Source organism: Dioscorea cayenensis, chromosome 20, assembly GCF_009730915.1.
Source record: "Dioscorea cayenensis subsp. rotundata cultivar TDr96_F1 chromosome 20, TDr96_F1_v2_PseudoChromosome.rev07_lg8_w22 25.fasta, whole genome shotgun sequence".
NCBI lineage: Eukaryota > Viridiplantae > Streptophyta > Magnoliopsida > Dioscoreales > Dioscoreaceae > Dioscorea > Dioscorea cayenensis.
The window spans coordinates 30,307,316-30,333,526 of record NC_052490.1 but is presented as its reverse complement, the minus strand read 5'-3'; the positions used below and the strand labels follow the sequence as shown (position 1 = coordinate 30,333,526).

General features: G+C 34.1%; 2 protein-coding genes and 1 pseudogene across 2 annotated transcripts; 1 reads left to right on the top strand and 2 right to left on the bottom strand.

Annotated features, from left to right (window-relative positions):
* The first annotated feature begins 6,166 nt into the window (after positions 1-6,166).
* LOC120251424 lies at positions 6,167-7,523 on the top strand (annotated as a pseudogene).
* Positions 7,524-8,194: 671 nt separating this feature from the next.
* Positions 8,195-12,059, bottom strand: LOC120251685 (casein kinase 1-like protein 2). The gene is given in 16 exon segments (XM_039260300.1): positions 8,195-8,457; positions 8,666-8,758; positions 8,761-8,813; positions 9,127-9,190; positions 9,269-9,351; positions 9,482-9,608; positions 9,702-9,786; positions 9,860-9,923; positions 10,065-10,126; positions 10,662-10,732; positions 10,825-10,920; positions 10,993-11,141; positions 11,251-11,320; positions 11,373-11,375; positions 11,538-11,576; positions 11,657-12,059. Coding segments are annotated over 16 exon segments (1,179 nt in total). The 5' UTR covers positions 11,744-12,059; the 3' UTR covers positions 8,195-8,424.
* A 1,201-nt stretch (positions 12,060-13,260) lies between these two features.
* LOC120251204 (probable magnesium transporter NIPA9) lies at positions 13,261-17,433 on the bottom strand. The gene is given in 10 exon segments (XM_039259739.1): positions 13,261-13,535; positions 13,619-13,767; positions 13,950-14,070; positions 14,317-14,375; positions 14,522-14,578; positions 15,129-15,217; positions 15,552-15,681; positions 16,689-16,787; positions 17,249-17,274; positions 17,277-17,433. Coding segments are annotated over 10 exon segments (1,020 nt in total). The 5' UTR covers positions 17,359-17,433; the 3' UTR covers positions 13,261-13,327.
* Between the last annotated feature and the right edge of the window lie 8,778 nt (positions 17,434-26,211).

Sequence of the window (26,211 nt, the reverse complement as noted above, 5' to 3'; positions counted from 1 at the left end):
GTTTTTATGACAATCTAATGACGTTTTTGAGGCAAAATGTAATTATAAAAATGCTTGGGTTTTGGCCGGTGTGAACTGAGAGCTATCCTTGTGGTGGGCTTTTGTCTTTAGTACCCCTGTGAGCAACATGCGCCTGTAAAAAGCAACCATTCAGACAATACTTAATTTTAAAATATAAATAAAAATAAAATAAAATAAATAAATATTTGCATGCACGCAAAAACTCCGTGCTATATAACTTACTAAAACTATAATTTTCTTATCTTCATGTAGCAAAATGCCCTAAAGAAAAGGCCATCTCCTACTCACACTAACTTAATCTATGAAATCAAAATGCTCAATGGTATGTGGTATTTATGGCTTTTTGGTATATGTTTGCTCATTTAGCTACACTCATGTGCATGTGCATGATGATTGACAACATGAAACTCATAAAGAGTCCAATCAACTCATAACGTGTAAATGTAGCCATGCGTACCGAAACCGTTACTACCATGAAAAACAAGGGCTAAAGACTCCCTTAACGAACTAGAGATTTCTATTCATATTTTTTCTATATCAATTCTTTGTCATTTTGTTTCTTCTCCAACCTCTTGACTTAGACACTTCAACTTACTCATCTTCTTCAACATTATTTCAGTTTCCTTCTGCTTTATTTCATTATTTCTTATTTATTTATTTTTCTTTAAATTAAGGCTTAAACATTTATATATATATATATGAGAAATTGCTTGCTTTCTCATGGAAAACTGAATAACTGTTTATATATTGTTTCTTGCTCCAAAAAACTCAAATGCCTATATCTCCATAAAAAATATTTATTTATTTATATATATTTTTATATTTCAAAAAATTAAATTTCATATTTTATAAAAATATATAACATCTTTATTTTGTTTTTATTTTTAAAAAAAATAAATGAAAAAATGCGTGATTTTTAATTACAGTAATATTTAATTTTTGTATGTGATGTTTGGAGTGACGAGAGGTTTAGTCTCGTCTCAATGATTAAATCGGCAGCGTATATATAAATTAGCTCTATACATCTACAAGTCATGATGAGACTTGTCCTTATATATATATATATATATATGAAGAATGACCAATATAAAGTGATTTTCCAATTAATTATTAGAACAAGGATATATAATTAAATATTGTTATTTTTTATAAAAATATAAAAGTGATTTTTAATTTTTTTGTCGAGATATGCGGGCAAAAAAGAACCTTTTTTTATTCTTTTTAAAGTTTATTTTTATTTATTTATTGTAAGAGATAAAGAATCATTCACCAAAAAGAAGCCAACCCACTAGTTCTCGAGCAATCCCATCATAAATCTCAGGCTCATCAATGGAAGAAGGATCTCATTCAGGTTTCTCTGAAAAAATTTGTTCTGTTTTCTTGTTTTCCATGTTGTTTCCTTTGATGATCTTCAAAACTAAGCTATCAAACATTTGGATGGTACGAATCATCTTACCCCATTCATTTCTTTGCTTTTTAAATCCATTTATTGAGTAATTAAACGCCTTTTTTTTTTTTCTATTTAAATCTCATCAAGTTCTCCAATTTTATTGATTCCATGGAACATTGCTGTATAATTGATAAAGTTTCAGTTTTCCTTCGCCTAAGCTTGTTTCACTTTGAAGATCTGTTGGATCTATTATTGATTGAGTTGGTAGGTAAAGATGATTTTTTTTTTTTTTAATTTAAAACCAATAATTGTTTTACCTGCTCAGTTAGTCAGTTCCATGATTGAGGCATTGATAAACATTCAATCTTTTCTTCTCCCAAGCTTCAAAAGCATTTAGCATTCATTCATGTTTTTGGACTGAAGAAAGAATCTCATGGTATTTGCCTGCATTCTGATCAAATTGCTAGAAAAGATGTAGAAACTCCTAATATATTTGAAAGAGCAAAAGGGAGGAGATTGAAGCAATGGTGCATAAGAGCAAGAAACATGATAAAGGAAACTCACCGGAACGAGCAATGACATTGACACGAGATACTCCTGTTGACAAAGTTTAAAGGTCCTGAATATTTTTGAGAGCCAAGGGAAGAGATTGAGGCACTTGTGGGAACTATCCATCACAAGAAGGATGATCATAAGCAGCAACATTCAAAGGACTGAGGTGGATTTTCAAAATGTCTTCGTTCTTGTTGCATAGTATAATCCTTGTAAAATCTTGATATTAAAGTTTATATCGGATGTTATGGATCATAGACCATGTAAAACTTTGTGGATTATATCTGTAAATCTATTTTGGCTGTCTTTCCTTACACTCTATTCTGTGTTCAATTCTGCAAAGCAGGAAGAAAATCATGCTTGTTATACTCTGAATATTTGAATGTTTTTACTCTATTTTCTGTGTTTGAGATTGAGAATTTTAATCTCGGAAATATTAAAACTCATAAATTTTTCATGCTTGTTACATATGCTTTTGTTGTTTCTTAATCTGTTATTCTGCAATTTTATTGTGGCAGCAAGCAGTGATGGTAAAAGCTGAAGATCAGTTGGTTTTTTTTGAAGTATTCTCTCATGTAGATTGGATTGATCACAAAATCATCGCAACAGCCATAACATGAAGCAGAACACAGAGAGGTGATCATGGTGTGTCCTCGATGTTTGTCCTTTGGCACTAAATTTTTGGGCCTTCCATTTTTAGTTTTATTTGTTAGTTTCATTCTAAACCCTGTAATTCAGTACAATGTTCAATTTAATCAACTTGGTTATATATTTGTTCTCCATTATGACTCCATTCATTGCGCCATGTTATCTTGTGAGTAAATTTGGGATGAAATATATGGGATTTCATATGTCTGTAACATTTCTTTTATGATAATAAAATATTGTGAAGCATTGTATATATTCTTGTGTCTTGACCACTCATCTCTGTCATCCAACCAAAAACATGAGATTCAGCAAAGCCTACAAAAGGTTGAGAAAGAGGGTGATAGTAAGTACAGCATGAGTGGTTATGTGAACAAACAGAGGACATATAGTTTATGAGGATCATGAAACCAAAATCCAGTAACAAGATCTGCCGACCACTCCTTTGCTCATTCTATAAAAGAAAGATTAAGAACTCGATCAAGGATTCATGGTGGTTTTGAATAATTCAAAGGTCATCATCCAGGAAAACAAGGACAGCTCTTTTGACCATTGAGGAAGGTGCTCGATCTATCCTTTCTCCTCCTTATTATTGTTTTCTTCATCTAGAGTTTTTCTCTCATTGTTTGTTCTTTCTTGCTTTGTAATTGGGTGTTCAGTCATGCGTTAATACATCGTTCAATTAGATCACATCACGACTTCCAAATTTGGTTAGAGTATGGATTTGAGTTGATTTGGAGCTAAGATTGTTGATATCTAGAGTGTGGAATCGAAGCTGATTTTGGTGAGAGAATTTGAAAACAAGATGACATTGAGATCCTTGAGTAGTTCCAAACACGTGATTCCGAGGAATAAGTTGACCTACGAGTGGTCATGGTGGAGTCCCTGAGAAATCACTGAGCTTCAAGAACTGGGAAAAGCCGACAGCGCACGTCCACTTTCACGTGCAAAGAGAACCAAGAGTGAAAAATGATAGCAGGACAGAACCATCTCTTCAATTAAGATCCAGAGAACTAACTTTGTGCTCAAAATCACTCCAAATCCACGCTCGCTAAGATTTTTCATCTCCGAAGCCTTTTAGTGAAGAGCTAGATGCGGCCGCGTGAAACTGCAGAAGGTCTATAAGAGTTACCCGGACGAAGAAACCTTGCAGATTGCTTGGCGGTGCTGTGGTGGAGGAAACGCTATGGTTTCGAGTCTCAGGTCTCTGTGATCTCAACAGTGAAAGTTTCATCGAAAACTGTATTGGTCACCATCATCATCATGTGTTTGCTGGATGATCACAGGTGGAAGGCATTGATTTTGCATCCTCAAGTTGAGCTCGTGATATCATTTTTCAATATTGAAAAACCAGAGACGGGCTGATCAGCTACGCAGTGGTCGAGAGCAGCGATGCGACAGCAAGCCGCGATGAATTATCCTATCTCATCAGCTAATGCTTCCGATTTTGCCCAAAATCATTTAATTCTTAAGTTCAAATTGACCGCTTTTAGGTGGGCACAGTCGCATCAGGATATGAAAAGGCTCGGAAACCGGAAGATTGCAGCCACTGGCTTGAAGCTGGCTGTATACTTGCTATTTTATTCCTGAGTTTGGCAGAGAATGCCCGCCGTGGTGGCCGAAACCGTGCCACCATGTGCACCAGTTATCTTGGCTTCTCGGGTCATGCTAATATGTTCAGCGTTCTCTCATGCTTGTGCAGATTGACCGCACGCCACCGGATCACGGGCACACACGCACTCTATATTATGAGGTCTGGTTCGAGAGTGAGAGTACTGAACCGTTCTTTTTACTGGTAGGGGTTATGCCTGTAGTTGCATCTTCCATTCGCCTTTCATTTGATTTAGAGGAATTTGGTTGTCTTGATCATTCGTGTTCTCGCTGTATTTGAAGGTTGGATGTGGGGAGATGGCAGAGAAATAAACCATGAGAAATGCTCACAGCATGCTTTCATCAACAATGCATCAAATATCTCTGTCCAGTATGTGAGATCTAAGTTTCATGGTTGCCAGTTTTTGAATTGATTATTTTCTTTATGGATTTCTGATTTATTTCTGCAGAAAGAACGAGAAGCATAAGGAGAGCCGTGGTGGTATGTGGGAAGCTTAGGTATAGACAAAGCGGCACACTTGTAGCACTCAACAGAGGGTCCACAATGGATATGTTGTTCCCTAGCACTACGGACATGCGTCGGGCAGGTGCCAATCAAGAGCATACCCCTCGCCTTCTCAGATAAGCTTTTAGAAACCCAATGAGTAATTTCTATTTTATTTGCCTTTGTGTATATAAACAGAAGAGGGCACATTTCAGCAACACTCGAGTTTTTCTGGCCGGAGGAGCTACAACTGTACGGCCGGGCGATTTCAGTCGCTGAAAATGGAGTTCTAAAAGGTATGATCGATAGCAACAGCAGAGAGTATATATATTCAATAATCGTCTCATCCATCTTTCCTGCAGGCAATATGGCCATATGCAGCGGACATTACTCGCCTCCGATCGAAGCAGAACTTCAAGATCTTCATTAGCTAACCTTCAGGACAATCAGAGTCGACCTTGCCAATGTGAAGCACATTTGCTGTTCAAAAGAAAATAAATACTGCAAAAGTTTCGGGCTGATACTATAACACTCTCATTCTTTTCAGAGATGTTCGGTAGATGACGACGTAGAACCCTCATCAAATAAAGAAGGACAAAAACCAACTGATCGAGATGGCAAAGAACACACGAGAAACAATGACAATTGAGTTAATCACTTCCAGGGAGATCACTAAACCAACTCAAGATGAACTTGAAACACAATCAAGTGAAGAGACACCTCCTGCATTTGACTTCAGTCGACGCTTTGTCATGCAGATGGTCTGCACTGTGCAGGTCCCTCGCATTGGGTTGTGTCAGGGACTACTGCAGACCTCCAATTCAAGAGCACTTGAACAAGTTAACTTGTCACCGAAGGAGTCACGTGTTTTCACTCGAAAACAAACAAGATACCGATTCCCTCACCGCGACCGGAGCTCAAAGGTTCATCTCTCTCACCAAGGCTTGCATACATGGGCATTCCAACTCCACCAGTATCTCTAACTCTTCCTCAGAACAAAAGAAGGTTGAAATCAGGCATGTCTTGTGCCAACTCACAAGCAAATGAGCCAAAGATGAGATGAGCTTCATTTTTCTGCTGTAAAATTGTCATTCTGTTCTCTTTTTAACCTTTTTATCTGAAACCATGGTTTGTATTTTTCCAATGGAGAAATAATTTTGTAATTATAGCTCTCATTCTTTGTTTGTAGATATACTGCAATGAAATATATATATATATATATTTGATTTATATTTCAATGATTGTTTTGATGAATCTCAAAGCTGAATGAACAGTGTCGATTTTAGCACGCTCTCTGATTTGAATTTTGAATGTTAAACGGCATGTAAAAAATCCCACCTTTTGATCCCGGACCACTCTCCCCACTTCTTTCGCTCTCTCTTTCTCACGACCACCCCATAACCCATCTTCTTTTTCATCAATCAATCAAGAAAAACCGGCAAAGATCTCTCATTTTTCTCAAAAATCAAAGCATATCAAGCAATGGGTGGCACTTCCAAGTGGATAGGATCTCTAATTGGTCTCAAAAAACCAGAAAAATACCACAATGTGAGCACTTTTTCATCTCTCATCATTCCTTGTTTTCCAATGATCATCCTTTAATTTTTTTTTCTATTGATCTTGTTCCCTCTTCTCTTCGAAGGTGAAGATGGGCCGCACTGGGAGTGGAAAAGATGGAAGCTTTGAGGAGTTCTTCACCAACCTCCGACACAGCCTCCGACGCTACATCAGTGACCACCGTCGCGGAGGTGGCCCGAGCTCCGATGAGAGATTTCAAAGGAATGGTTGCTATCAAAATTCAAACCGCATTCCGTGGATTTCTGGTAATCAATCAAGTCTTTGTTTTCTAGCATAAAAATCACAACTTTGGTTCAAAAATCAAGGATGAATTTGAAGGCAAGGGAGGCACTGAGAGCATTGGGAGGGTGAGGTGAGGCTTCAGCGCTGGTGAGAGGACAGCAGGCAGGAAACAAGCGGCGGTGACGCGATGCATGCAAGCGCTTGTGAGAGTGCAAGCGCGCGTGCGCTCGCCGTCGCGCGCGCATGTCCGCCGAGGGCCAAGCTGTGCTCGAGATGCTCCAAGCTCGCTATAACCCATGGATGATGCCTTTGAAGCAAGCTGAGGTTTTTCTTACTCTTATTATTAATATTGTTGATATTATTAATATTAATTATTATTATTAAATAAATAAATAAGATGGAAATTTGGCAGGAGGGATGGTGTGATAGTCAAGGGACATTGGAGGAAGTGAGAGAAAAGCTGGAGAAGAGGAATGAGGGAGCTAAGAAGAGGGAAAGAACAATGGCTTATGCTCTTTCTCAACAGGTGGGAATATAGTGATCATTACATTTATTGATGTTTTTCATTCCAAACATTGTTTTTATAATTATTTATTTTGAGTTTTGCAGCAATGGAGGGCAAGTAAAACATGCACAAGTGTGAGGAATGAAGTTGAGGAGAATTACTGGGGATGGAACTGGTTGGAAAGGTGGATGGCAGCAAAGCCATGGGAAAACAGGTTGATGGAAAACAGTAGTAGCCAGATTGATCAATCTGGGGATATGTTTTGTTTGAAGAATTTGGATTTTGAAACTCCTTGTTCAGTAAATATCAAAAAGAATAATGTGAGTACAAGGATTTCTGCAATACCAAGCTCCATGGATGAGGAATCGGTGGCGTCGATGAGCGTAAATTTAATCGAAGACCAAAGCTATATGAATTGCACTAAATCAATGAAGGCCAAACAGAGAACAAGGAGTGAGACAATGTTCAATGGATCTTTCTTTTCTCTGGTTTGGTTTCATCTGCTAAACTCTTGAATGGAATGCAATGGAATGAAGCTTACCAGAAGTTTGAACAATTAGTTTGAGGTGGTGAGTGTGTATTGTTTGTTAGGGATTGGCATCATGTTGTTGTGACTTAGTTGCTGCAGGTTATTTGTTCTGTAACACTGTATTTTTGTAGAGTGCAATGCAGGTTTTCTGTACACATAATTATGCACAAAAATAACAGAAAAATAAATTGATCTTGAATATAATTACATGAATAGTTTTTAAAGAAAAAAACAATAGAATCTGATAACAATTGCACAACTCAAGCACAGAACAGGGAGGAAATTTCATCACACTGAAGGAACACTGCTTCAGTTTATAGGTTCCACAAAGTAAAGAAAAATGAACTTCAATAATGAGTCCTCTCATTTGCTGCTTGAAATTAAGGGCTCTCAATGCCTTTGAGGAGCAGACTCGTAGTTCCTGATGTTGGATGGGTGCTTAGGCTCCACAGTACCCTCAGTTCTTTGGACATTTAAAACCCTCTGAAAAGTTCGGGGTTTGGATCTGTTATGCTTGAATGCGTGATGGATCAGCCTCACTGCTCATCATCACATCTCCGCTGCTTGAAACAGCAGCACGCTTGAAGACACTGGCTGGCCGTCCCCAAAAAGCGTTGAGCTGGATAACTACATGTTAAGTGCCGTGAGGAGTCAGGAAGTGCTGGTTAACTACATGTAAAGTGCTGTGAGAGTGAGGAAGTGCGAAAAGAGAAACATGCTTAAATATGTGCATAGTGGCTCATAATTATCAGATGCTGTAACACATTTAATGATCACAAATATATTTGCCAGTTAAAAAGATATTATAAGTATACTAAGCCACAAAAAGTCAATAGTTGAAATATCTTTCGATAAAAACTAATTACCAGACAATTGTAAGAAAACAGCTACAGAGATGGACACAGATACACAACCTCTTCCTAGCAGATAAAACGAAGAAATATCAGATGGGTTCTTTGTGAAGATTTGGTACTATTTAACTTCATATGTCGAGAAGGGAAATTTCTATTAACAGATTCAGAAAAAACTAATAAGGACAACCATTAATTTGGCAAGATAGACATTATCGGCCACCAGCGTTGGCACATTAGCAAGACAAACATTCAATAAATAAATAACGGCACTCACAATAGCTTCTCTAGAGACAGCTGAATCATTTCCCACAGGATTCTTCTCCTTTGATAAGCCGACAGTGTTTGTAGCTGGGGCTGAAACCCGTCTCACGAGAAGGGATCCCTTGTTGACCAAACTCCACCTACTCTTCCTTCTTCAGCGCCTAGGGTAGAGATTTAAACAGGTAGTATTACTCTTTGCAATTTTATCCTTCAAATAAGATTTGCACCACAATCCAATCAAATAACAAGCATCAAGTAGCATGATTCAGCTATTGCAGAAAAATGTAACTCAAAGTCTTAAAAGAAAATTGATGAAATCCATCTAATTGCAACAGGTATGATGATAGCACATGATCTAGAGGCACACGCACAAAAAAAAAATCGCCACAAATAGCAACAACTTTTATCACTGTCCACTTGCACTCACTTCAAATGAAGAAATTAAATGAATGACAACAAAAGTAAGTGATCTACCTGTCTTTCTATCGGCATCAGCAACAGCAGGGGGCAGCCCAGAGCTGGGTCCAGCACTAGGAGTCTGGAAAAATTTTAACTAGAAATTTGATACAACTGTGGAGAGAAGAAAAATATTAATGAAAACCCAGGATATGCTTACCATAGCTCGTGGAGGAGCACTGACAATCTGTGCCTGCTGATACTTCAAGATTGTCCAATCAAATACATAATCAAATTGAAATCCTTGACAAAAAAAAGAAATGAGTAAATTTTCATAACAAAATCTGCTTTTCACAAGGTAAATTAAAGACCATTAGTTGTTGTAAGTTACAACATTGCTGGCATCACACAGAATATGGTAGACAGAACCTACCTTCACGGATAAAAAGGTCACGGAATATCCTTTTGAGATAAGCATAATCTGGCTTATCATCAAAGCGCAGTGAACGGCAATAATGGAAGTATGATGCAAATTCTGATGGATAACCTCGGCATAAAGCCTAGAGATGCATCCAAATTTAATTAGTAGGATAGCTAACAATTGTATAGCTTTCAAGAACAAAATCCAAACTATGATAGTAACAAGACTGTACCTCAACTGAAGTTGACACTTTCTTCTCACTTATCTTCTCATATTTCTGTTTCTTAGTTCCTGCTTTAAGACCCTGCCAAGGGAGACTGAATATGGAACAGATTAGAACAGAACCTGAAGTGATTTATGGAAACTGAAGGTTAGAACTGAAATACAAACCTTCCTCTTAAAAAGTACATAAGTACAAATCCAAGTGATTCTAAATCATCTCTCCTGCTTTGTTCTTAAAGCATTCACAAAACTTGTCAGATATGGCTTAGGGATAAGAAAATCCCACGACTTTGATGGTCCTATTTAATCAACAATGCGCAACAAAGACTAGTATTGCCCTGAATCAAAATCCTGAGACTAGTTCACTACATACCAATGCCAAGATGGGTGTTCATGCTTGCATATCTTGCTGTCCCTGTTAAGTTCTTGTTCTCTCTGCAATGTTCACAAAACTGTGAGGAAGCACACAAGAAGACACTCCAGCAAACAGGAAAAACAAGCAACACCAAACCCAAGAAACATATGCATGTTCTTTAGAGAAAACTGACATAAGAAAACAGATTTACATCCCAGATTCACATTAAACAAAATTTAAGTCAAGTTCAAACAGACAGTAGAATCTGGCAAAAATCCAGGTTTTGCCTGATGAGCTAGTTTATTGAATAAGTTCACCAAACTATGAAATTAAAATGAGCTTCAAGCCAGACTTAAACTCATACGACACAAGGTTGGACAGTAAAAAACCATAACGAATGACACGTATAAGTAGTGGAAAACTATAGGTAAATCTAATATTGGCATTTCTATTGCTTCTAATAAAAAGTTATCATACATCATAGATTGTACCAAATGACAAATAGATAGAATGTTAATAAATTAGCCAATATGATTTTGAGTAAAAAATTATGTGACAGTGACGACAGTCTCGCCGTATACGACAAGATCACACTAATTGTCCATTTCCACATACCTATATGGGATGTGTTGGTGCGTTGAAGTATCCCGGTACTTTTTTGCAAGGCCAAAATCAATAATGTATACCTAAATAAAATAAAAAGGAAATGAGCCATAAGATTTATCGAAATTATTTCAGAACCCTACATAAGAAAATTGTAGGCAGACTAAAAATACACCTGATTGGCTCGTCTTCCTAAACCCATAAGAAAATTGTCTGGCTTAATATCTCGGTGAAGAAATGATTTAGAATGCACAAACTCCAAACGGTTAATCTGCGAGAGAACAAAAGTTAGAAAAGTCTGGTAAAGGGCAATCTCAACAGCTATGCTACAGTATAAATGTACCATTTGATCAGCAAGCATCAAAACACTCTTCAGTGATAGTTTTCTGCTACAAAAGTTGAAAAGATCTTCAAGACTTGGACCAAGCAAGTCCATCACAAGGACATTATAATCTCCTTCAGGACCAAACCATCTTATGTTTGGAATTCCAGCTGGAAAACCAGAAGAAAAGTTACAGAGTGCAAAAGAACTACAATGTGCATCTAATCTTTGCATCACAATAAAAGCAAAAACAAATTTTAAAAAAAATATATCCATTACTTCCTCCTTGGAGAATTCTGTACAGCTTTGATTCATAGAGCAACTGTGGATGCTTTGTTTTGAGATTTTCCTGGTATCAAAAATGTCAATTCCATCAATCTGATAGGTTACAATATGGAAACTAACTTCAAAATTATGAACACAAAATATTCCCATGTTTCCAAGGCCAAATTTTTCGCAGTATCCAAAGTCCAAAACACAATGATTCACCACATACAATGAACAAACGATACAATCATAAAACGAATCAACTATAACCTAAAAAAAGAGAAGAAAGCCTTACAAGCTTTTATGGCAACCTCTTCATTCGTCTGAATATTAGTACCCTGATTATCCATCAAAAACAACAACAGATCACAACTCCCGATCAAAAACCAATAAAATAAAGCAAAATGGAGCCACAAACAGCAGAAAACCTAAATAGATCTCCCCCAAAAGAACCGCTCCCAATCTTCCTTCCAAGCCTAAACTTGTTCGCCACGCGAGGCTCCATCACCGCACATCCACAAACCACAAGTCCAACCCCTCCTCAACCCCAATTCCTGCAACGAAAAACAATTTCTCGAAAAAAAAAAACCGCAAAATCCCTTCCCTAGCTACCCTAGACCATCAAAAACCCCCGCGATCGAGAAAATAGGCACCAATTCAGAACAAAGCCCATTCCTCAATCGAAGAATTGAAGATCTTTGATGAATTTTTCTAGGGTTTCATGGGAGGAAGAGGAGGAGGAGGCGAAGCAGTGGAGAGCGGTGGATGATAAAGCCCGCAAAGCTTAAGAAAGAGAACAACTCGTCGTCTTCTCGCGGTTGACACTGTTCACGGTTTTACTACGACTTTGGAACCTTCTGCTCAATTCCCGACCCGTTATGAACTGAACTCGGATTCGGGCGCCGTACCCGATAAGATCCGTTTCCGGATTCGGATCTTGTTTGTATTATTGGGTTTAAATTATTATTATTATTTTATTTTATTTTATTTTATTTTATTTTCGGGGTGACAAAGGGGACAAGACAGGTAAAAGGCCAAATGTCACATTCGAAGATTAGAGCCCTATTAAGGGAGGAAAATGACATCTTTCCACAAGAAATCCGTGAAACAACGAATAATATTATACTTTATCTACAATAATATTTGTCAACCCAGGAATTTGATTCTGAGTCTGCTCATCCATCATCCTTATAACATTCCACTACACCAAGTAGTGGTTGTTAGTATGAAATTTATTAATATATAATAAAAATTCTCTCATATTATTGATTTTTATTCCATATAAAATCTATACATCTATACATATAAAGTAGCTGTATAATCTTGCTCACATGATGTTTCAAAGAATAAATTTAAATTTTTCTATAGCATTTAAGTTCTTATTTACATTACTTATGGTATTAATAATTAAAAAACTTTATTTATACATATAAAGTAGATGTATAATCTGCTCATAGAGTATTTCAAGGAACAAATTTTAATTTTTTTAATTACATTTAAGTTTTTATTTACATTGCTTATGGTATTAGTAATTAAAAAAATTCAATTACACTTATTTATTTGTATAATGAATGTCCATATGACCTTTGAAATCCAAAGTATACAACAATTTCTTTTGTAAGAGTTGTTTAGTTATACTATTTTTATACATGATATTGCCACGAGACTTTTCACAAAATTTTAAAACTCTGAAACCGGGAATAATACCTAGTTATGATTATTTTAAATATTCAGATTACCCACTTTCATAAAATAAGATAAATTAAATTGTAACATAACTATCCTTCTGTTATTAGTAAATAGAAAGTAGTAACAACAAATAAACAAATATATATATATATATATTATAATTTTTAATATTATAAAATAAAGATAATAATTCCATTGACATAGTTGTATAACAAATCAAGGGCTTAAAAATCACTGAGTCATAATATTCAACTCAAACATGAAAAATTCTTTGAATGAACAAAAAAATGCAAAGGAAGTAGCAATGTATGTATGAAAGAACCAAAAGAAATATATTCTCTACATCTTTTGATCAAGCACCTAACTTTCCACCTACTTGTTTACAAGTAAAGAAAATTCTCTAGGTCTTCTCTTTGAGTAGATGATGCAATGTTGAAGCTTGAATCACTGTGCTTGTGCTTAGATCCTTGCCGCGGCTTGACATGCTTCGACGAAGAGTTTGATTCTTCTCACTATTGCTTCTTAGACTTTGCCGTAAAGGTCTTCGAAGAAGTGCTATCAATTTTGTAGAGCTCACCAGAAGGATCACTCCGGAAATGATTAAGATCCTGCAAACAACAATGTTGGTTGTGTTTTTCAGATGCAATGTTTTTTTGTTGCAGTAGGGAAATTGTAACATGCAAAGCATTACCATCCAAGCAAAAGAAAAAGGCGAGCTGAAGGAGCCGAAGGCATCTGTTCACCCAGAGCTAGCATACCAGCAAGCACCCCGGTCACTATTGATGCAACAGCAGCACATGTAGATACTACGATCGCTCTCCCATGTTTAAGGCCACGCGTCTGTCCCTTATAATAAATATGATAAAATTAGAACAGCAAAAGTTCACTGCCATCTCGTTGCTAATATTTAGTATAGAAAGAAAGAGGGCCGGGCGCGATGATCATTGCCAGTACATGGGTTTACAGTGCACAGTTTTCTCATGCATCTTTATATTCTCTTGGTTAGGAATGGAATGCTTTACCTGATAGACAAAGCCAGTTGCACTGCAGCATATGCTAATTGCGATGCATATAGGGACCAGAATCTTCGAGAAACCAAGAGAAGAGAACATAAAGCCAAGCTTTGATATTACAGATGCCATCCTGCAGATCACATGCACCAACAATAGCATTTAGAAATAACTCATAACCGACAAATACAAGATACGACAACTGGAGGAAAAGAAAGTGCTCTGTGAAGTATGTTTGAAAGACGAAAACATTGAAGATTGGTGTTTGCAAAAGAAAATATGTTTTATATTTGGTTCTCCATCATGAATTTTTTCTTTTCAGATTTGGTGATGGCAATTTTGGCAGCACAAGATTAGTGATCGTCATTGAGGCACCTACCCAAATAGAATGCCTGATTCCAAGCCAAATATGATTTCCTCAACAACCTCGGATTGCATCTACATGAAAAATACAGTATGTTATATACTTATATGTTGTCAAATTATGTACAAGGAACATTCCCAAAAGGAATCACAAACGACAGAGACAGTATGCATATCAGAGGCCCTGAAAATAAATGATGAAATAATACTAAAACACTTACAAGTTCTTGTTCCCGTCGTTTGCTTTTATAAATATGAAGCCATGTGTTAAGGAGAACCTGGTCACACAAGCATGGCATAAGTAGTTAGATTTGGCCATCTATTGAGAGATAAATAAGATGAAAAATAAGTGACTACATATCAATTTTCCCATGTGTTCAGTTCCTGCCAAGAACCTTTTGAAAAGAAGACTCAGAGATGGAATTAAGTTATAAAAGGAAAATCAAATAATGTTTCTTGTGGATGCTAATAATAACCGGATCAAGTTTCTTTTTCTAGTAGCAACAACACAAGTCCATCAAGTTTCCATTTTTATTCATTCAGAGGGTTGACGCAGGGAAATAAATTTGTGATAAGAACCTAGTAATAAGAATTAGGACCAACTATAAGTGAAACAATAGGAACAAAAGAAAGATTTATGAAAAGGAAAAAAATCACACTTAAAGTTCAAATCATTGGCCTCATGATTTAATAAAAACTCTAATAATATTGATGGGAAAAACTCTATTGCTCTAGAAAGCATTCTTTCTTAGTAGAACAATACAATAGAGAAGGGATTAGGACTTCCATGTTCTGGAGATTACGCGTTGATGAGAACATGATACCTACAAACAAGATGGCAACAGCAAAAAGCAGCCAAGGTAGACGAAGAAGGGACACTGAAGAAACATCCTGCTCCTCTCCTCCAACACCAACACCTACAATAAGAAAGGAGATACTGATCTAACACATGAAATTTTATATAAATTGAATACACAGAATCAAGATATTAACTGTCATAACATAACAAAACTTAAGACCAGCAAAGTTCCTTCTACATTCTTTTCTTTCACTAAAAGAACTTATGGAGCCTCATCTTGTGTACTTTGATTATATGGTATGCCTGAAGATGATAGGTCAAAAAACCCAATAATTCAATTTGCCGAACAATTGGAATTCTGACCCTTCAATGAATCCAAATAAGAGACTAGTAATCACTCAAGTTCAGAGGATAAATTGACCCACAGAAGGACATTCATAAACTAACATTACCAATAGTACCAGCACCAGCAAATGCGATTCCAACCCAATCAAGAGTATTCATGACTTCCTTAAGATAAAAATGGGAGAAAACTGAGAGTATAGCAAGTCCACAACCAGAAACTGGTTGAATAACAGAAACCTGTCAGAAGAAGACCCAAATCAGACAAGTGGACTAGCCGATGATACAATAAATAGTCTGATAGTGTTCCAAAAGCGACATTTATCAACATAAAAATTATGTAGAATAGAAAATTAATCTTATTTATATCGGCATCCATTCAAACAAATGAAGTTAGGAAAATATTGGGTTCATGATTTATATCCAATTATAGATCATGAAAAACTAAATGTAGGGTTTTTTATCACATGTCAATATGGATATAACAACCTCAGGCAACTGATTTGTCAGCCCTAAACGAATATATTTGTCGTCTAACTATGTGCCCAACAATAGGGTGATTTTATGAGACATCAATATGGATATAACGACATTAGACAACTGATTCGTCAGCCCTAAATGAACATATTTGTCGACCAGCTATGAAACTGCTAACACCAAAGGTCAGATTTTTCTCTCAGATGCTAATAAGGATATAACTACATCAGGTAACTGATTTGCTAGCCCTAAATGAACATATTTGTCGTCTATCTATGAAAGTAATGAAACTACAAAACCTAATGTAAGGTGTTGTTATCTCATAATCTAAACCAAATCCCCAAAAGCATGCCTGGAACCAGAAGAATGGCTAAGATGACATATAATATAAGCTAGTGAGTCATCAACATCAACAACCTCTCATAAAAACACAAGGTACTACGCTATGGAAAAAAGAAAATTGAGAACATAGCTTTATCATCAACATGACTTTATGTTTAGAAAATGCAAGGATCGAACCTTTACGCTTCCCTCTCTGTCTTTTAATTAAAATTTTCTTTCTTAGATTTTTGAAATTGTTGATAGCTTATCTACTGACACCCATTGTTTGAAAGCGGAGGGAAATTTATCGTTATGCATCCCAATTTACCCAGAATTAGGCAAAGGAAAGTAACCCATAAAAAGCAATACCAGTGAAACAAAACCAAAATGTATAGTTCAAAGCTTGACATTCACTTGACAGAAGGAAAAGAAATTTCAACAAGAAATACCGGAGCTAGAGACAATGCCCTCAACATCAACAAAGCACCAACTATATCCATGAGAAAACCAATGATCCATAATTTGTTGAAAGCATATGCTCGAATAACCTGTAAGAAAAGAAAAGGTAAAATCTCAGCTAAGCTCAGTAGCTCATCAACTCATAATATATATAAATGAAAAGAAACCAAGACATTTCACTCCACAATTTCACAACTTTAAGCTTCTAAACATCTAACTATGAAGTAACTACAACATTTCACTTGGAAAAAATTCCAAGCTACAAATAAATACAAATTACCAAGCCAATAGTTGAGAAAACCATATCAAAAACTACCTTTTATTCATCTCTGTCTAAACCTAATCCTAAATTGGGATTTTTCATCAGGTGTAAGACAATCAAAGCAGAATCATTATACAAGAACAGCTAACAATAATACTAAAAACGGCTAAAAAACACACACAAACGAATAACACGCATCCAGTATAAAAAAATCAACAATGAGTTCAAACAATAGATTCACAAGAAGAAGAGATCGCAATCGATGAAACAGTGGTTTCATAAAAAAACCTTGAGTTTAAAGGAAAGTGGGGGAGGATGACGGTGCCCTTCTTCTGGAACACCTTGCCGATGTTGTTCCCCGCCGTAGCGATCAGAGTCAAGAATATAGACTCCCACATCGCTATCTCGCCGCGCTTTGGCCTCGCCGAGCTCAACAATGGCGATCGATCGCCAGAGAACGAGAAAGCAAAAGAGCGAGAGAGAGAGAGAGAGAGATCTGGGCTTCGAAGAGGCGTGTTGGGTGGTCTTATTTGCGGGTTATCGGGTTTTTTCTGGCTTGATCCGATACCCGTTAAGAAATCGGATCCATGGGCTGATCCAAAACCCAAAATGACTTCGGATCTCTTAACCCACTTCCATAAATTTTTATTTATTTATTATTAAAAATTGACTTTTTACCTGCCATCCCTTGAAAAATCTCAAAATTAGTTTTTACCCTTCACTTTTCAAATATTATTTATCATGATTTCTTTTACTGTTTTAACCTGGTTAAAATAATCTTTTCATCATTTTTTTTGACAAAATAGATAAATCAAATCATGGTCACATGCAAACACGAAATTAATATCTCAATGCACTTGTGATCTCACTCTTTATAATTCGAGATTTAAACTTGTCTCTTCCACAAAACATAAATATTGTCCCTTATGTCAATAGACCAAGAGATCATTGATAATTTTTTCACTATTTTTTCAATGTTGTCTGACCTGAACTGGCCCGGCCGGTTCAACCGGAAAACCCGGGAACCGGCCATGTGGCCGGCCAGGGTATACCCTATTGAACCGGTTATAGAAAAACCCGATGTTAACCCGGTGACCTTGGCAGTTCAACCGGGAACCGGTTGACCGGCCGAGTCAATCGGGTCACAATATTAGAGTTTTTTTTTACAATTTTAATAATTTATTATTATTTTTTTATTAGAAACTACAAAATCATGTATATTTATTAATATTATTTTTAATTTATAATCAATGAATGGAATTACAATATATATATATATATCATAAATATACCAACAAAAAAAATTAGCATTTAAAAATAAAATTTATTAATATGTTATGTAAATACTAAATACTTTCTAAAATTTAATTTATTAAAAAAATAAAACAATAAATGAGTGTAATTTTATTATAAAATATAAAAAAAATATTCTAAATAAATAAAAAATATAAGAAAATTTAAAACAAAATAAAATCTCAATTGAAATTGGGTAAGTTACATAATTTATTGATAAAATGCATCATCCATATAAAAGATAAAAGTTAGTAAATTAAATTTCTTATCTATTCTGACAAAATCAATCAATAAACAAACAAATAAATAAAAAACACCGAGAGAAGTTCAATAATTATATATTAATATATTAAATTTGTAAATGTTTAAAAAAAATTAAAAATAAATGACATAATTAGAAAACACCAGTGCATATAATGTCATTTATCAATTTAAATATCAAATTTGAGTAATTTTTTATATTATAATTATAGTTTTAATATTATATTTGTTCATTAATAATTATTATAATATTTTTTTTATATTTTATTATTGATTCCGGTTCAACCCCGGTTCGACCCGGTCGAACCCATTGACCCCTGACCCCTGGCCTTAACCGGGTCAATGCCCGGGCCGGGTCTGACAACCTTGTATTTTTTCATAGATATAAATATGTGAATATTTAATATTTTATATTAAAAAATAGACATTTTTAATTATAATTAAAAGCTCATTAATATGAAATGGAGTACATTAAATAAAATTAAATGAGACCTTGACGAGTAAAATGCTTTCGAATAATCATATTGGTTCAAAAATTATGTTTAAATATTTATATTACTATCAAAATAAATGTTATATACAAAATCTTTTTTATTTTTTATTTTTAAAAAAATCTTCTTTATAATGATAGTCAAATTCTATAATAAATCAAATATTTATTAATGGATATTTTTTCATTGATATAAATAATAATTATTATTTTTATTAAATATGGAGGTTTATCTAAATCTATGATCAAATTCTATAACTATAAAGTAATTATCTCAAGTAAAATTTAAAAATGTCAAAATAAATCAAACAATATAATTGAGTTGATATAAGAGTTTGTTTAAGAACTTCACAAAATTATTCATTTTATTAAAATTATATTAATTTCCAATTTAACTAAGTTATAGATATCAATTTAGTTCAAAAGACTAAAAACAAACATTCAAGTATTATTATATAGTTTAAAAATCAACATAAATATATTTGTTGTAGCTCATGTATTTTTGAGTTTAAAGACCAAAATAAATAAACATTAAGTTATGGCTTTAATTTAAAATAATTTCAAGTGGAATTAAAAATATCGATTAGTATATATATTTTTTTAAGAAATAAGCGTAATTTTTATTATGAGTGACCACACAAGTTGTAATCTATATTTGATAATATATAATGATTAGGTTCAAGTGGCAGTTGCATCATAAATTAGTGGATTACGTGTTACAACTAACTTCCCATTTTTTTAATTGTATTATATTCATTAATAAAAATATAAAAATTTTGAAAAGAAAGAACATTTATGATCATTATAAAGAGGAAAATTTCAATTTAAGAAAATTAATATGAAACCCGGCGTCTGTTTGTCAAATGTTTTTCTTCAATTAATAATAATAATAATAATATTATTATTATTACTATTGATGAAATTTATAAGGTAGTTTGATTGGCTGAAATAAATTGAGGTTGAATATATGATCATCCGAATTTAATTTGGAAGAAACTTTTGATGTAATTTTGACACTAATTAAAATAATATAAACTTAGAATTTAAAGGACAATTTTCATGTTGACGGACTTGATTTATATAAATTAAAGTTAATATTTATAAACTAAATTTATATTATTTATAAAAAAATATTTTATACTCAGTCACAGTTACTAATTTTTAACTAATAAATTGATTATTTAATTGAAATATTATTTGCACTATTTAAATAAATAAATAAATAGCCAACAAAGTTTTAGTTCGTAAACATTTTTTAAAATATAAATTTAATCATCATGTTATTAACTATGTAGATGTTGACTGAATTAATGCAATAAACGATAAGTAGAAAAGTTAGCCCCATCAACCAACAAACAATGTTAAATTAAATCTCACATTATTTAAAGAAATTTCATTAAAATATGAAATATCAATCACATTCCAAACAAATCATATTGGTTTCTTTTTTTTAACAAACAATATTTGCTTATACTATATTTTTATTTGTTTACATTGTTCTATTAATAAAAATGAATTAGAACTTACAAAAATTAAATTAAATTATCATTTTTTCTGTCATTCATTATAGAAAATACTTTCATTGTCATTCATATTTGTTTATTTGTCAAATATCCTTATTTTTCTTTATTTGTTATTTTCTAACATCAACAAAGAGTTTTTTAAAAATTATTTTTTGACCCCCACATTCAAAGATTATGATAAGATTAAATACGGTGGTTTTAGCAATATTCATTTCATATTAATTGTCATATTTAATTTTTTTAAAATTATTTGTCACATTTAAAAGTTCTATAAGCATTAATTATTATTTTTTATTCAATTTTATCTTTCTTCTCATTTAGCAACAAATGTATTAATAACAATAAATAACTCTAACATCGATAAAATATCTTATCATAATTTTAATTTTAGATTTTACAAACTTTAATAACAACCTTAATATTTTATGTAAAATTCAAATATTACAGTTAATAGAAAAGGAAGGAAATATACCAGTTGAAAATATTTTGTTTGAAATTCATTTTTATTCCCGATAAAGAAATATGCCTATAAATTTGGATTCATGTTCAACATGTTGTTCCATACTCCTCATTCAAAGAAATTGCAGAGCAAACATGAGAGAGATAATTAAATAGAAAGTGGAGGGAATATTTTTTAGAAAGTCCCATGCATTTAAAAAAAATGAGAAAGTGAAATGATTTAAAAAAATAATTGCATTTAAAAGAGAATTGAGAGAAATTTGGGGTAATTTTAGGAAAAAAATAATTTGCCATCCACACCTGAATAAATAGAGTTTTCTAAAAAAAAAAAAACTTTCTAGGGGAGGATTTCAGAATTTTTAAACCATGAAAGGCTAGACTTCCATTTGAGTTGTAGGTGTGATAAACTAGATTTCTTTCAATCAGAAATGATTCTATCATTGATGTATCTACAAGTGCAAATAAATACGAATGGGAGGAGAAAACAAAACAAAAATCAACTCAAAATTCTCACATTTTTTTTTTGTCATACATATATATTGTCAAAAGATGATAAGGACAAATACATACAAAGATGCACCAGTTACGGTAGTTCAATAACCTCTAAAAATTTATCATGCAAGGTGAGTTAAACTGTGAAACAATAATGACCTGTCACATAAGCCTTAAAAAAAATATATCATGGACTAGCATAATCCTAAAATGATGAATTCTATACCACGCAAATCTAGGTTAATTTTTTTTGATAAATCACTCAACTTTGTCGAAATATCGGTTCTTTCATGAATTTTGGTTTTGTTTGAAAGTCTTTCATTAAAAGTCACTAGCTATTTCACAAACAAGTCACTCGGTGAATTAGCATTGTCGTTAGGCGGCGTGGAGCCTGCGATTGGGTTTTTCGAGCCGCCGCGTCGATGTGCATGATAATCGCCGAGTGAGCTGTTTAATGAAATGACTTTAAACAAACCAAAATTCGTGAGCAAACCGATATTTCGACAAAGTTGAGTGATTTATCAAAAAAATTAACCCGCAAATCTAAAAAAAAAAAAATGATTTTTTCTATAAAGGACTCAATGAACAGAATTATACACAATCGAAAGCCATAAAATTTCAATTCATAGGCAAATTATAAGCTCCCTTTTCACCATTTTAATGAAAACTGCAAAATAATCTTCTAACCTATAAAAATAATTTATGTGCTGAATTGGCTAATTAATGTATAAAATAACAAAAAAAAAAAACTTTAGACTAACGGGGGAAACACACGTACACACACAAAACCAATTTCTAAAGTTAAAAAGGTCAATGAATCAGCATCCAAATTTGAAAAGTCAAAAATCAACACAAAGTTCAAAGTTTCAAACTCCTCTTTGTTTTTCTTACTTTACTTTAATTTAATTTAATTTTCTTTCTCTATCCCTTCTTTAAATCTCTTTCAGGAATCACAAAATTGAATTTCGGTTCCTTCTTTATTAGGTTCACATCAAATAATTAATTAACATATTCAATGCCAAATCACATTATTACATTATTAATGCTTATTGACAAAGCATGCCAACTCAATCTCCACTTCTTTTTTTCCATGGCCTATGAACATGGGCATGATTCCAAATCTCATTGCTTTAATTGGTAAATCAAACCAAATATTATAATCAATCAAAAAATAAATCTATATAAAATCTAAATGTTTATCTTTATAAATATGTAGAAAATAAATAAATAAATAAATAAATGGTAGGCAATGTCCAACTAACAAAACCAAGTGAATGTGTGTCATTATTGAGTTGGATTTGGGGAATAAAAATAAAAACAAAATTTTCTCAAATTTGGGTTCATTCAATGCTTATTCTAAACATTGAATATTTCTCTGATTAAGGAGTAATGTTTTATAAATAAATATTTATTTCTATATTCACGTTAATTGATTTCTTGAAAGCTTATAAATGTTAAATTTCATCTCACTTGTTCCATTTGGAGTTTCATAATTTTTTCTTTCATCCTTCCTTTTTCTTTTTCTTTTTCTTTTTCTTTTTCTTTTTCAAACTATATTTCGAACTATATAATTTTTTACTCCCCATATTAACCGTCCCAAAGAATAAATTTTTAAGGTGCACTTCCGTATCTATCCCAAGAAAAACATAATTTTTTCTTCAAATTAATTCTAGTAATTAATATTTCAATATTATCATTGAGGATAAAATATTATAATAAATATTTAAAATATTATTATCCAAAAATAGATAAAACCCAAAAAAATTTCCAATTCCAAATATTTTCTCATCACGCCCGAACCTAACAGACGCGTGGCAACATGCCACGACGACAAGAAGTGGGTCCCACAATGGCCCCACTTTCAGGTCGCCGTAAGGCTCAATATAAACCTGTTATCACAATTATATAACTAGAAGACAACATAATAAAATATCACAAATAGGGTTCCCCAAGATCTAGGAACCCTAAACACAAAGTAACAACTAATAATACAGACTAAAACCAGGGGTTTTAAGATACAACCCGAAATATAAATACAAGAACCACATATAAGGTCAAGTCTAGTGGATCCATAAAGGGTCATGCATACTATAACAAACCTAAACAAGAAGTACGGATAGACCACTCTCTCTGACGCTGCACTGACTACATCAGCGTCGCGATGCGAAAAGATAAAAAGGGGAGTGGTGAGTAACGGAGGTTACCCGAGTGAGTGGTGTCGGCATAGATGTAGCAGTGATAAAATATTTCAAATGGTAATTGAAGAAAAAAATAATAGCATATAATCGGGTTCAAGTATTCAACATATTAACAAATAACACGAGATTCATCAATAGGAAAAAGCAAATAACATTTTAAAACATAATGAACATAGTCGCAAAAAATACAGTCTGGCCTAAAAGCAGTTCCCCACACTAATCGTGGCCGCGACTAGCTGTGGGACCACCAAGGAGTTTTTAAAACTTTTTTAAAAATTTAAAAGAGTTGCCTTTCCTTGGTGTTGTACTCGAGATCCCCTGTGGTGACCCCGGGTTTCTCACATAACGTAACCCCCACGTCAATGGCTCCGCGCACCTCTTGACCGGGGTAAACCCGGGGTTAACCACGCCGCCTCCCATCGAGGCGGACCGTGGAACCCCACATCTGCGAGTGTCGGACTAAAAGTCCGCCGTCACCATTAAAAGCCCGAATGCCACATATAATTCTTTTCCAATTTCCAATTCAAAGAATCCATCGCACAGATGTTTAAACCAGAAAATATACATTAAACCATGTTCCATTTGCATACAAATGCGGAAATATACATCAAGCCATATCTCATTTGCATATAAATACAGAAATGTACTTTAAACCATATCTCATTTGCATATAAACACGGAAATGCAAGTAAACATGTTTCTTTCAAAATAAATAGGTATAAGCATTCTAGGTTTAACCATTTCAAGTAAATTCGTACTCAAAATATATATCAGGGAAACCAATTTATCATCAAATTTATGTGATAAAACACATGAACAAATACTTTAGTACTCTTATTAAATCTATGCAATTAGAAATTTAACCACTCACAGAACCCGTCGTCTCGTCCCCGAGGGCGCCCCTATCGATTAGCGAGCTCCTTCCCCTTAGAGGATGCTTCGCCACCTAGATACAAGCAGGGAATTCAAATTCTAACGAACATAAGAATGATGACCAAAGAAAATGCATGAAAATACAATTTTACATGTCTAATACGGAACCTTAGGGTTTTAGGGCAAAACATCGTCATTTTGGATCCAAACGACATCATAATGGAGTAAAACTAGTTCCAATGAGTTCAGGGTAAGAAGAGCTTGATGTGGACCAAAGAAATACGAGAAAAGGCTCAAAAATTTTTCGATTACTACGATGAATTTCGAAATTGCTACGATGAACTCGAACCTTATACTATGGTTTTCTCCCAATTTACAACCCTAAATCGAAAATTTTCTTCTACAACATCCTCATACATGCATTATAAATCATTGGCTTCAATTTAAGCCTATGGATCATCATATTCATGGAGAAATCGAAATTTTTATATATTTCTAAAAACAAGGAAATACGGGTAAAATACAAAACAAAAACATTGGATATAAGGCTTACCGGATTCGGGAGTGAGAGAGGAATAAATTTGGTATTGAAGGTCGCCGGAAATTCTCGCCGGAAAGATTTTTGTTTCTAAATTTATGCTCGGCCGAACAAGAAGAACAAGAAGCAAGGAAGCAAGAAGGAAAGGCTTAGAAGAAAGAAAGAAAAGAATGGGCTAGAAACAAGTTTGCCACGTGCTTCAGCCTCTCTAAATTCTCAGATTTTTGAAGACTGAAATTACCAAAATGCCCTCTAATACAAAAATAAAGAGGAATGAGTCCAAAAAGACTGTTTTTGCCCTCGGTTTTTGGTGGTTTTCACACACAACTCTCGTGCGATCATGCAAATATGCCACTAATGCAAAATGACCATTTTTATCCCTAATGCAAGCATAAAAATCTAAATAGGCCCGAGGTCTAAATCGGGAGACGGTACAACACTCTACCCTCCTTAAAAAAAATTTTGTCCTCAAAATTTCGACTACCCAACTCACTTTGAATAAATGAGGATATTTCTTTCTCATGAACCGTTCGGGGTTCCCAAGTCAACTCCTCGATCGATCACTTCTCCAAAGAACTTTTACTAAGCTGGCACCACCTTTCCCCGAAGCACTTTTTCTAGCCGATCAAGGATACGAGCAGGTCTCACTTCAAAAAAGTCAAATCTTCTCGGGAGTTCAACTGGAGGTGTTTCAAGTGCATGCGACGGATCTGGTACATACTTCTTCAACAATGAAACATGAAAAACATTATGGATCTTCTTTAACTCGGTGGCAATCTGTAATCTATAAGCCATCTGGCCCAATTCTTTTCAAGTATCAAGAATGACCCAATATAGCGAGGATTTAACTTTCCCCACTCACGGAACCGAATTACTCCCTTCCAAGGTGATATCTTGAGAAAAAAACTACATCACCAATTTGGAATTCTAAATCTCTTCTCTCGTTGTTAGCATAGCTCTTTTGCTTGGGTCTTGGGCCACTTTTAGCCTGTCTTGAATTACCTTCACTTTTTCTGTGGTTACCTCAATTAGTTCTACATTTTGCAACTTTCTTTCACCAACTTCATCCCAACAGAGGGGTGTTCGACACTTACGCCCATACAAAGCTTCATAAGGAGCCATAC